At 31.7% G+C, this 12,080-nt stretch overlaps 1 protein-coding gene across 1 annotated transcript; it reads left to right on the top strand.

The window, feature by feature from the left end:
- Positions 1-407: 407 nt before the first annotated feature.
- On the top strand, positions 408-2,810 carry LOC145149782 (uncharacterized). The gene is made up of 2 exons (XM_079075233.1): positions 408-586; positions 680-2,810. The coding sequence occupies exons 1-2, from the start codon at positions 540-542 to the stop codon at positions 2,724-2,726; spliced, it is 2,094 nt and encodes a 697-aa protein (XP_078931359.1). The 5' UTR covers positions 408-539; the 3' UTR covers positions 2,727-2,810.
- Positions 2,811-12,080: the final 9,270 nt, after the last annotated feature.

The raw sequence follows: 12,080 nt of genomic DNA, 5'->3' as shown, positions 1-12,080 counted from the left end.
AGCTCCTAGTTTAATTTATAATAATTACAGCACCAATAATTGCCCACAACTTGAGAAAGAAAGCACGTGGAATTTTTAATAGGAAAAAAAATGGACATGTGGAAATCATGGTGGTCTTTAGGCCTGTGAAAAAAATGTGAACAGATGCCAGTGGATCAAGGTATTTAGTCAAAGTAAAATAAAGATTAGAAATGTCGGCTTTTGGATATAAAGTGGATGTGTAGGCGTGAAAATATTTTTTATTGTCCCATTTGAAACTTTTGGTGGGATAGTGGGATATATAACATTAACAAATACGTTGTAATGGTATCTTTTGGAACTTAATTCCAATCACTTTCTCACATGCAGCAATATATAATTTCCCATAACTGAGAAGGAAAGCGGGTGGAAGTGGAACATACCATAAACACGTTGTATTCTAAACTAAAAGTTTTGATCATGGATTCATGGAACTTATATATATCAAGCATCTGTTAGCATCTTGTTGTACGTACTAGATCAAGCTAAATCTTTATTTCTCCATTCACCAGTCTAGCAAGATGACACAGCCGATATATCCTGAGGACGCCATACCTTGGGTGGGATTGTATGTTTTTCTAGCATCTCTAATTTGTACTCTTGCAATGGCAGCTGATGCCTTAACAGCCTTTGTAAAATGGAAACTCTGGTTTCCATGCAGATTTTTCACAATCAATGCTGCTTCCCTCACTCTGATAGCAATTGCAATGAAGCTACCAGTGGACCTAAACACCGACATGTCTGTGAATAAGACTATCAGCATTATTTTCTTTATCGTCATGTTAGGTAACTCTCTCCCTTCTTTAGGGCTTATGAATGACACTGAACTTCTAACGAATATGGTAGCCTTTGGTATCCTCATAATCACCATCACTGTAAATGTTTGGATCCAGTATGCTACTGCAAAAGAAGAGCTGATATATGTGCTACCAATGATTATGTTAATATGTTCCCTTCCATGGCCCTTTTCGATAGCTTTGACAATTCCAGCATCTAGAAAAATTTTACAACACCGCTACAAGGAATTGCATAGAATGGTTTCAAATCATCATGAGATAAACTTCTCTAACAAGCGACTCAAACGTTATGTTAAAAAGTATTGGATGATGGCAGAGACTAGTAACCCCCAATTTGCAATTGCTTGTTCACCAGTTTCTTCTGCTTTTGGGGTTACATGCTTATGCCTTGCTTGCAGTTTGTTTTTTTTATTCGTGCATGGTGGATGGATTTCCTTTACATATGCTCACAGCAGGTCTGGCTATTATGAGAAATCAGAATACAAGTGGTCAATGAAATTTATTATTATCATGCAAACAGTTGGGACAATAGTAGGCAGTATTGCACCTATTCTAAGATGTTTGACTTCCATCAGTCATTTCGACCTATCCGGGAAATGGACCAAGAACCATCTAAACGTGTTCAGAGTAGAGAAATATTGGACCCAAATACTTCATCTTTGGAAACGCAATCATGTGGGTTCAGGTATCCCAGGCCGTCATTCCAAGAAGCTTCTCCACAACTTCAAAAACATGATTTTGAACTTTTGTATAGCGCTTCAGATAATGATTGTGATTATATGTAAAACAATATGTCTTATTCCCAGATCTTTTCTGATCCTATTCTCTTGCTGTTGCTATTTCTGCAAGTCATTGTTGAAAAGGTTTAAACAAGAACCAAATGCATCTAATAGCAATGTGATACCACATACGGAAGAATATACTGGTTATGTCCTACAAACTGAAGCGGAGGCCAAGCTTTCAAAGAAAATACTAAGAAAGTCGTTCAACTCTATAACTCGAATTCTTCATGAGTCTGAAGAGAAAGAGCCAATGAATCTGCTGAAGCTTCTCAAGAAATCTACAGGATTCAATGGAGTATTAGAGTTCGACAATGATCAAGTCCCACCTTTACATCCAGAAGAAATCCAGAACTGCTGGAGCCTAGTAGCAGTAACATTAACAGCCATTGCCCTTTCCCTTCCCAACATTGAAAACCGCCAAGCCAAGAGGTTACTTGCCAGTATGAGTGAAGGCATCGAATTTGTAAGACATATTGAAGAAAGCCTCAACACAAATGGTGAATTGGTAAAAGCAAGAAAAGCAGCTAGACATGTGTGGACGGATGTTGAAGTATACTGCACGTGGCTACAAATTGATCTACAAAAGAAGGCTTGTAAAGGAGAAACGTCACAGAAAATTCTTGAATGGTTGGGTGATGAAGCAGTAAATACTGTGATACAGTTCAAGAGAAGCAAAGATGGAAGTCCGGATCATTCACTTCGTAACTTCATTGCTGCAAATTCAATGTACAGAATCAGTCAAACCATACTGCTTCACTGCAATGAGCAAGAAAATTGGCCAACAGATGAGGAACTTTTTGAATTTATATCAACCATAATTGCAGATCTGATGTGCGCTTGCTTTACCAACTTACCTCGTGTCATAACTCTAAGGTGCCATGCGGATGCAATAGAGAAAAGGGAAGAGAGCATCCGAACAGCAGCCCTGCTACTTGGTAAATCAAAAAAGATCATGGAGATCTTAGAAGCGCGCAAACTCCCTAACTTAGACATGAACTCGATGGCGTACATTGATAAGTGGCACGCATTACCAAAAAGTCTGATATCCACTTGTAATTTTTCTTATGCCTGCAGGATTCAACCAGCTTCTTCAAGTTCTTGTGAATCGATCGAGATAACTATTGTGTAACAAGTGTGTTGACTATTGTTGGTTGTTAGTTTATGTTGTGGCTAGTGTTTGATTCCATGTCAAGAGTTTCATACTATATACGTAGATATGTGTTTCTACCAGATTTAGGTTTTTATTTTTTGGTACGGTTGATATATTGATCTAAATTAGATCATTTAAATACATGCAACGACGCTAGAATATAGTGTTAATCTACCATATAGCTTAGATTATATTTCTCAATTTCATAGTATATATTTGTTAGCGATTCATATCATGGTATCGAGACCCACTCTAAACTCTCCTAAAATCTCTCCTTCTCTTCCTCCTTACCTTTCTCGTTATTTTCTTCCTCCATACTCCACCTCCAGTACTGCCGACGATAACAACCCACCACCCTCTACACACAAGGCATAAGCCACTATAAATATTGTTATAGAATATATTGAAGTGACCTAATCTAAAACCTAAGAGTCTCGGGCCTAAAGCCTAATCATTAACATCCCCTACAATGAGAGACGATTAAACTGGAAAAAAACAAAAACATAAAACATAACACATAACACACATATGAAGATAAAAAGCGGAAGAGTCGGAGATCAAGAATTGAACGCATCGGCGGTAGCGACGACGGTGAGTAGATCTACAAGCGGCGGCGGCTAGATCTTGAGACAGTGGCGGCGACGACATCTTTAGCGGTTAGGACTAGATGCAACAACAACAGAGAACTGGTATTCGATGTAGTCGACGCTAAAAGACATCGAAGAAGGCAACAAATGCTATGACGACTTTTTATATGATAAATGTTTTCTTTAGGAGGAGAAAGAGGAGAAGAGATTGAAGAAAGGGAAAAATTGGACAAACTCCAATGACTATTATGACTATTACTGAAGGTCGCCGAAGGTGGAGGGAGGCGACTACGGGTTATGGTCAGCAGTAGGGTTTTAACCTAGAGCTATGATACCGTTTTATATAATAGATTACTTGATTAATAGTAATGGTTCAACCTCATATAAGTAGGGATACAGAAGTGACATAATCTAAACCCTAAGAGTCTTGGGCCTAAACCCTAATCACTATGAAATCTCAAGATGTATGTCCCGTTAATTCTTGATATTCCCACCCATAACTACGATCCATGGTGCGACCTTTTTACCGCCCATTGCATTGCATATGATGCAGTCAATCATATCGACGGCTCATACTATGCTCCAAAAACACCTCCTACGGATCCCATATAGGAGAAGCTCAATGCCATGGTTAAACTATGGTTGTTTAGAACCCTCTTGTAGTCCCTTATTACCTCTTCATATACTAAGAAGGCAAATAATATGGACATATACACATAACATGATCCGCGAACACTATTATGTCTAGTGGCGCACTTGATAGATGTTCTGGGGTCTCGGGTCGTTACTCGATTTCCCTCCGAAAAGTTTTTTATTTTTTATTTATTGTTATTGTGCAACTGCTATAATTATTGTGCAACTACTATAAGGTCTAACATAAATAAATCTGGTGCACCAACTTAAAAAAAAAAAAAAAAAAAAGAAAAAAAAAAAAAAGCCTAAACTTAAAAAAGTTTGACCCAATTTAATTTTGAAAATATAAGCCCGAGAAGTTGTGTTATGTGGATCGTGGAATAAAATAATAGAAATAAGCAAAGCCCAAATCAAATGGCCGATCTTTGTTTGTGTTGTAGGATACGATAGTAAAATAATTAAAGAAAAGAAACAAAAGTGAAGAAGGCAAGCAGCGAAAAAAAAACTGAAGAATGAATGACTGCGTTCGATAGGAGGGAAGAAAAAAAAATCACAATTTACACATTTATTTCATCTCCAAATTTCAATTTTACAAAGGTGCAAGCAGCCAATTTTGAACTTCCTCCGATTCTTCAATCAGATTTTGAGAGCTTTTTTCAAACCTTAAGACGAAACAAGTAAGTTTTTTATCTTGGGAAATTAAGTAATCTAATTAACCATTATAAATGGAGTTTCAAAAAAATAAAAATAAATAACCATCATTTTTAGTTTTTAAAAAATAACCACATTCACTGGAATGTCCACGTTCCGGAGTATTATTCATATTTCGATTTTTTTTTTTCAAAATAATTTTTTTTTTAAATTCCGAATGCTACATTTTAAAATGTTTAATATCATCGTTTTTCAAAAAAATGTCTAGATTGGCGGATGCGAATCTGGATCTATCAACGGAGCAATTCCATTCCAGTCGTAGTCTCAATCCCATATTCAATGTGTCGTCTCCGCCGTGTCTGACCCCCTCAATCTTTCTATCCGGAGTGAGTCAGGCGGCTAAGCCCTGATAAAGTAACCGGCGACAGGTTAGTAAAGTTCACCTGCTTGCGGATTTTTTCCTGCGCTGATTCAGGAGCCTTCTTCTTTAGTCTAAGATTCTCAAAAAAGAAAAAAAACAAAAAAAGAAGCGGCTGGGCGAGAACAAGAAGGGGTCGTCGTCCGGCGGCCTGCACTAATATTGTGTGTGTGTGCCTATATATATATATATATATATATATATATATATATATATATATATATATATATATATATATATATATATATATAGGCTTAGGTTATTCTATTCAAAGTAATTATTGTGTTATTGTATGTATAAATGTGGGCCAATCAATTTTACTTATTTTAATAAAGTGATTAATACATATTATTGAATTAAATATAATTGAAAAATATAATCTAATTTAATTACAAGGGTATTTTAATCAATTAATATACATTTAATAAAGGAAAATTGCATATTTGAAGTGATCATAGATTTTATTAATTTTAAAAACCCGATTTTACGAATTATAATTCTTTTAATTCGGAGATTCTGACAGAATATGTTTATGAGTATATTCAAAAATAAAAATATTCTTGAACTATAAATATAAAAATATTCTTGAACCTATTTCTTGATCATGACTTTAAAAACTTCTTGTAGAACAACAAAGTCTTGAACAATCAATTGAGAATAAAAACAACAAATACATTATTTCTTATAGAATACAGGTAACAATTGTTAAGAATTACATTTATTGTTAAAGAATAAAACTAAAAAAACTTTCAAAACGGGAAAGAAAACATCAAAATCTAACAACGACACTAATACATTCTAAAAGAATAATGTTGCTTAGAATCACTTTCAATTTTATGGTCTGTTCTTCAAGCATCAACTTCTGTGAAAACAAAACCAAATTGTAGTTTAGATTCCAATAATGCATTAGCAAATGAAAAATAAAAAACTAAATTCCTTTGGAAAAATATGTGGACTTGTGAATTGCACCAAAACCAATAACCAAGAATTGTAGAACATGCATAAATCAATGAGAAAATATCCATACTCCATTCCAACAGAATTAGAATTCATGCTTCCATTCCAACAGAATTGGAATTCGTGATTCTATTCCAAAAGAATTGGAATCGCACCAATATCATCCATTGAATCTCTACATAAACAAATTGATTTTTATCATATAATAAGAAGTAAATTTGATATGAAAATAGTGACAAACTACCTTCACTTTGTACTTTACAGATTTCTTACCCATCATCGTTAACAACCTTCAAACTCCCAAAAAACCTCACCCTTCTCCTTCCTTTATCCCACCTTCAGGTTCTAATTCTCATATAATATCTCTCTTTTTTTTTACTTCACTTCATATCTACTCCAAATAACTAGAATTTTCTTTTTTCTGTGTCAATGAAGTCAAAGGAAATGTAAACAAACCATGATATATCTTTTTGTATATAACTTTCTTTAAATTTTGAAATTTGAATATCTAATATTCTACTGATTCTTTGAATTTGTAATGAGAATGCATAATATTCTACATATTTTAGTATCATATTCTACATATCTACACCAGTTAAACACCTTGTAATCCTACATTAACCTTACACTTCCATGAAGTACAATATGCTAGATATTTTAAAATATGAATGTGTGATATTTTTATTATTCTATAAATTGTAATGTGGAATGTATAGTATTCTACATATGTTAATATAATATATTATATATTCTGCATATTTTTTGTGGAATGTGCAATATTTTGCATATGTTAGTATAATAGTCCTTTGCTAAACAGGTTGCAAACTGATGATTAATTTCTAAAATCTTCAATGAATTGAATGTGTGATAGCATATTCTACATATTTTCACCAGTTAAAGTCTTGGATTTCTATATAAACCTTGAACTTCCACACAATATACAATCCTATATATTTCAAAGTATGAATTGTTATTACGTGATAGTCTGATAAGTCATAATGTACTTCTTAATTTGATATAGATGTTACTTTGTTTGATTATTTCGAGGATTGAGTAAAAATATTCATAAAATAGTGTTTGGTAACTTAATATTCTTGGTATTCTGATTTGTTAAGTTAGGTGTTACTTCATAAATTTGGTTTCAAATGTTAGTTTATTGATTAATCAGATATTAATGTTTACTTTGATAAATCAGAACTAATTCATACACCAATGACTTTATTGTGTAAAGTTAATCTCTATTTGTAGAACAATTTAACATTCTATATTTTCTTTGATCATAACTTGATGTATTATTCAAAGAATAGTTCTTTATACTTTATTAGGAGAATGTATGATATTAATTATTAATAAAATGAAGTATATGGTTAATAATGTTAATACTATAATATACTAGAGTTTATTTTATCATAACTTTATGTATAATTCAAAGAAATGTTCTTTATATTTTATTTGGAGAGTCTATGATGTTGATTATTATTAGAATGTAGTTTACGCTTTATAATAGCAATATTCTAGTTTTTGTATTTAATAAACAAATTCATGTATTATTTTGGTTTATGGTATTTAGTGTGAATATTCTAGTATTTTGTTCTAATAGAAGCATGGTATATGTTTTGATGCATATCAAGTGACAAGAATGACTCAATTAAGAGCAAAATATGTTTTTAATTTGATACTAAAATTAAGAAAACAATGATAGTTCAAGTGATAGATCTTTATCAGAACGTGAAATAAAGGACAATGTATAACATTGAACACGTTAATGTATATAGATATTTGACATAAATACATTAAATAACATTAGTTAAAACAATGTTTGCAATGATTCTTTAAAAGCCAAATTGTATCTTTATATAAGTAAATTCATACTTAAAAAACCTTGTTTGTAAAGAATCTTTGAATACCATTGAAAACCAAATTGTATTGTTACATAAGTAATTTCATTCTTAAAATAGTTTTGACAGCAACCAAGCCCATGGTTGTAGTGATATATATATATATATATATATATATATATATATATATATATATATATATATATACACTAGTTTATAACCCGTGGAAACCATTGTTATAAAATTAATTAAACTTTAATAGTGAGAACTCAAAATTATTAATCACTTATTTTAAATAAATTATTAATTAAGAAATATTTTTTTTAGTTATATAAAATTATAATCGTTAATTTAAATAAATATGTAAAATTATATCACCTTATAATTTGTATTAATTTTATTTTAATTCTTATTCTAATGTTATTAATTTAATGTAATTAGAGTGAGAAATTTGAAATTTGAAATTTGAAACTGAGAATTAATAGGTTGACAAGTGGCATACATTAATTAGGAGGCCTAATATGATGACACATGGCAAAAGAAGAATAAAAAATGCATTAATTAGGATGCCTAATAGAATGACACATGTCAAAAGGAGATTAAAACTATTCTTTTATTAGAATATATATATATATATATATATATATATATATATATATATATTCTAGTTAATGTTTTTAGCGAGTCCTATAATCGAGCTATGTGACTGAGTGTACCCTCGTATAACGCTTCATTGGACGTTGTCGTAAAAATTGTTGACACCTATCACCCACTTCGATTGATCGGTCGAGGGTTATAGCTAGTAACCGCAGGTCGGGATGTCAACCCCGTATAGATCTATACATATGTATCTCGCTCCGAAGATTAACGGTTACATTAGTGTGGGTAGATTAAATGTTTAAACTCAGCTAATGAATAACGAAACATCTCACTAAAAAGCGCTTAACTAAAAAGTTTGTGAATAACTCTCAGTCTTAACTTAATTGTGATTAAGTCACTAGGAATAATGAATAACGTTGTACGAGGTTTATAAAAGCCGAATATGTTTGACATGTGTGTAAAAATGTAATGTGCTCGCTTTTATAAAAATGAATGTTTCAAATTAATGAACATATATACATGTATAAACGTTGTGTACTTAAACATATAAATAAACATACATAGTAATAGCTTGAATCCTTGATATACTACAAAATTTTATAACGTGTTTGTTATAATATACAATGTCACATAAAAGTCATATAACTTTATATAATGTAGTATTTGTTGTGTAAACTGGTTATTTAACGAAAAAATAATCATAACACGTATACAAAAAGTTTACACTAGTTTATATATAACTATATTGGTAAATTGTTAAATAATAGTATTTTTATAAACTAGATTTATTGTATTTTCGCATAAAAAGGATAATTGATTTGTATAAAGAAATTATTTAGGCACATTTTGTAACGAATTTAAACTATTGGGGGTTGATTTGGTAATTTAATTAACAAAAAATAGGACTGCTTTGGTTAAAATATTTCAAGGGAGGGGCTGAAATGGTTATTTTTTATTCCAAGTTTGAAGATTAGGATTTATTATGTTAAAAATAATCAACGGAGAGGTCTTTTTGAATAAATGGAAACAATATTTAGGAATAGGGACTGATTTCGGAATAAGGTTCTAATAATGGGGGTAGTTTGGTGCTTTCACTAGTTAAAATGGAATTAGGGCTTTTAAGCCCCCCGTCTTCGTCTTTTGTAAGGAAAGGGAGTGTTGAAGGCAAACGAACGATTGGGAGGGGAAGAGGCACGAAGGCAGTGACTGATCGATCCGTCGGGAGGAGGATCGCCGTCTCCGGGGCTTGACGAGGCTGGAGCATCGAAGTCCTGAAGGAGCAGCGAAGGTTCGTTCGTTCTTCTCTCGCTATGAGGTGCGAAGGGAGGAGACCAGATGGCTGCTGATCTTTTCGTCGATCGATTCGCAATCGGTGATGGCCTCCGGGGTTCGACTTAGGCCGAAGAAGAGGAAGGGGAAAGAAGCAGCAACGCTTCTGTGGGGTTTGCGAAAGGGTGTGAGAAGCGAGGGCAAAGGAGGTCTCGGTCTTTGGCCGGTCGCGAAGGAGAACGAAGGCAGAATCGTAAGGAGCTCTTTGATGGGGCAAGGCAAGCTGCGATAGCTCAGGTGGGACTATCATACTTTCTAAAATATATTTCAATCACAATTACATTTAATTATAGAATCTTTAAATTTAGCAATTATATTTCAATCACAATTACATTTAATTATAGAATTTTTAATTATAGAATATATCATACTTTCTAAAATATATTTCACAATTCGAGAACAATTACATTTAATTATAGAATCTTTAAAATCAGCAATTATGTTATCAATTGAAGCATATCATTCTATTTATATACTAGGTTATAACCCGTGGAAACCACGGTCGGTATATTTAACTTATATATAAATAAAAATAATAATAAATGTAAAAAAACCAAGATATTGTCGATTGTAAATAGTTATGAATTAATTTGTTAAGCAAAATAAAACAATAATGTTATTATGATAAGGTTTTGTATTTTCAAAATTTGAATTGAATTTGATTTGTTACAAAAAAAAATTATAAAAATCATAAAAAAATGTCACGTGTCAAAGAGACATTCTAAAAAAACTGACACGTGTCATTTTTAGGTTTCATTTATTAGAAAATGTAGATTAGGTATCAGTTTCTCTATAAATCTTGTCAAAAACATGAATAGCCGCCCCATCTTTCTCCTCTATTTTTTTCTCTTAAACCATAATTCCCTAATCCTCTTCGTCCTCATGTCAATGGTTGTGCTTCAATTGATGCTTTGTGTGTTCATAACAGAATGTAGCACCATAAGTTGGTTCCTTTTTGCTCATGTATTCTTAGAATTTGCGTATTACCTCTTCCTTGCATCTCCAATTATCACACCTCTGTTTTGGCTTCACACAAATCTCTACAAACTGAAGCAAACATCTCCATCTTTTGACGATCTATGCCACCATTTACCCTAATTAATATTGTTCATAATTTAACTCCCTTATTTATAGTTTTTGGCTTCAAAATTCAAACCTGTTCAGTATTTTCTTTTTTTAAAAACTCATTAAATAAACATATCAATAATTTTGTTATCTTTAATATATATTAAAACAATCTGGGTCATTGATTGTATTTCAATCCTATGTTTTCCACCCTTAGATCAAATTGATGACATCATCTTCTCCAAATGAAATGTATTTAATTCCAGTAAAAGTTTTCTAATTGTCGAACAAAATTAACTTATATCCATTGAAATGGAATGTATTTAATTATAATAAAAGCTTCCCATATTTTAAATCTTGAATTTCCGGTTATAAAGGTTTTAAAATGGCCAACATTAAAAACATACTACAAAAAACATTTCAATTAAGGCATTAAATATCAACCATTAATATAAATCTGTTTATATTAGTAAACCATTAATATAAATCCATTTTTATTAGGAAACCATTAATACCAAAAATCAGATTCAAATTATGACATACATATACGATTCATCTTTGAATCTGCAGCTCACACTTATTTTCAATCGTTGATTTGTTTCAAACCTTCTCCTACAACATCATTCTTATTGTTTATAATTTCTATCATCATTCTCTGCTTCAAACCTTCGTTGTTGTGCACTCGAAGGTCAGTACCTTCTTTCGTTTGATTAATAAAGATAACTTTTTTAGTGTTTGAATGTAAATTAATATCCTAAGATGATGGTTGAATTACAACACTTCTAACTTTAAATTGAAATCATAACTAAAGGTTATTGATATTGTTGGATGAATCTTTTTTTAAATGTTAAGTATGATTTGAAGGTTTAGGGGCAGAAAGGTAATTTTATTTGTGATAGAATAAAGAAGGAAGATTCGAATTTACATTTTGAAGGTATCAATAAACTCCTAAATTTATGTGATTTATTTTAATTTGATAGCAAATTGGATGCATGAAACCTTTAAGTAAGGAAACGTAAGGGCAAAAGGGTAATTCGACTTAGGAAACTATAAAAGCATTGGGATGGAAAAGCAACTCAACAATAGATATTGAGATGACACGTATACTAAAATGATTCTTTTAGCCTGATACTTCCATTTTTTATCCGAAGGCTAAATCATTAATTTAGTATGGACTATGTTCATCAGAAGGGTAAATCGGTAATTTAATTTTAAAATGGATCAAATCGGTTGTTGCTACTATTTATGTTTGTTT

Source organism: Lactuca virosa, chromosome 1 (assembly GCF_052849685.1).
Source record: "Lactuca virosa cultivar CGN04683 chromosome 1, Lactuca_virosa_CGN04683_v6, whole genome shotgun sequence".
Classification (NCBI taxonomy): Eukaryota; Viridiplantae; Streptophyta; class Magnoliopsida; order Asterales; family Asteraceae; genus Lactuca; species Lactuca virosa.
This window is presented reverse-complemented; position numbering and strand designations above follow the sequence as displayed.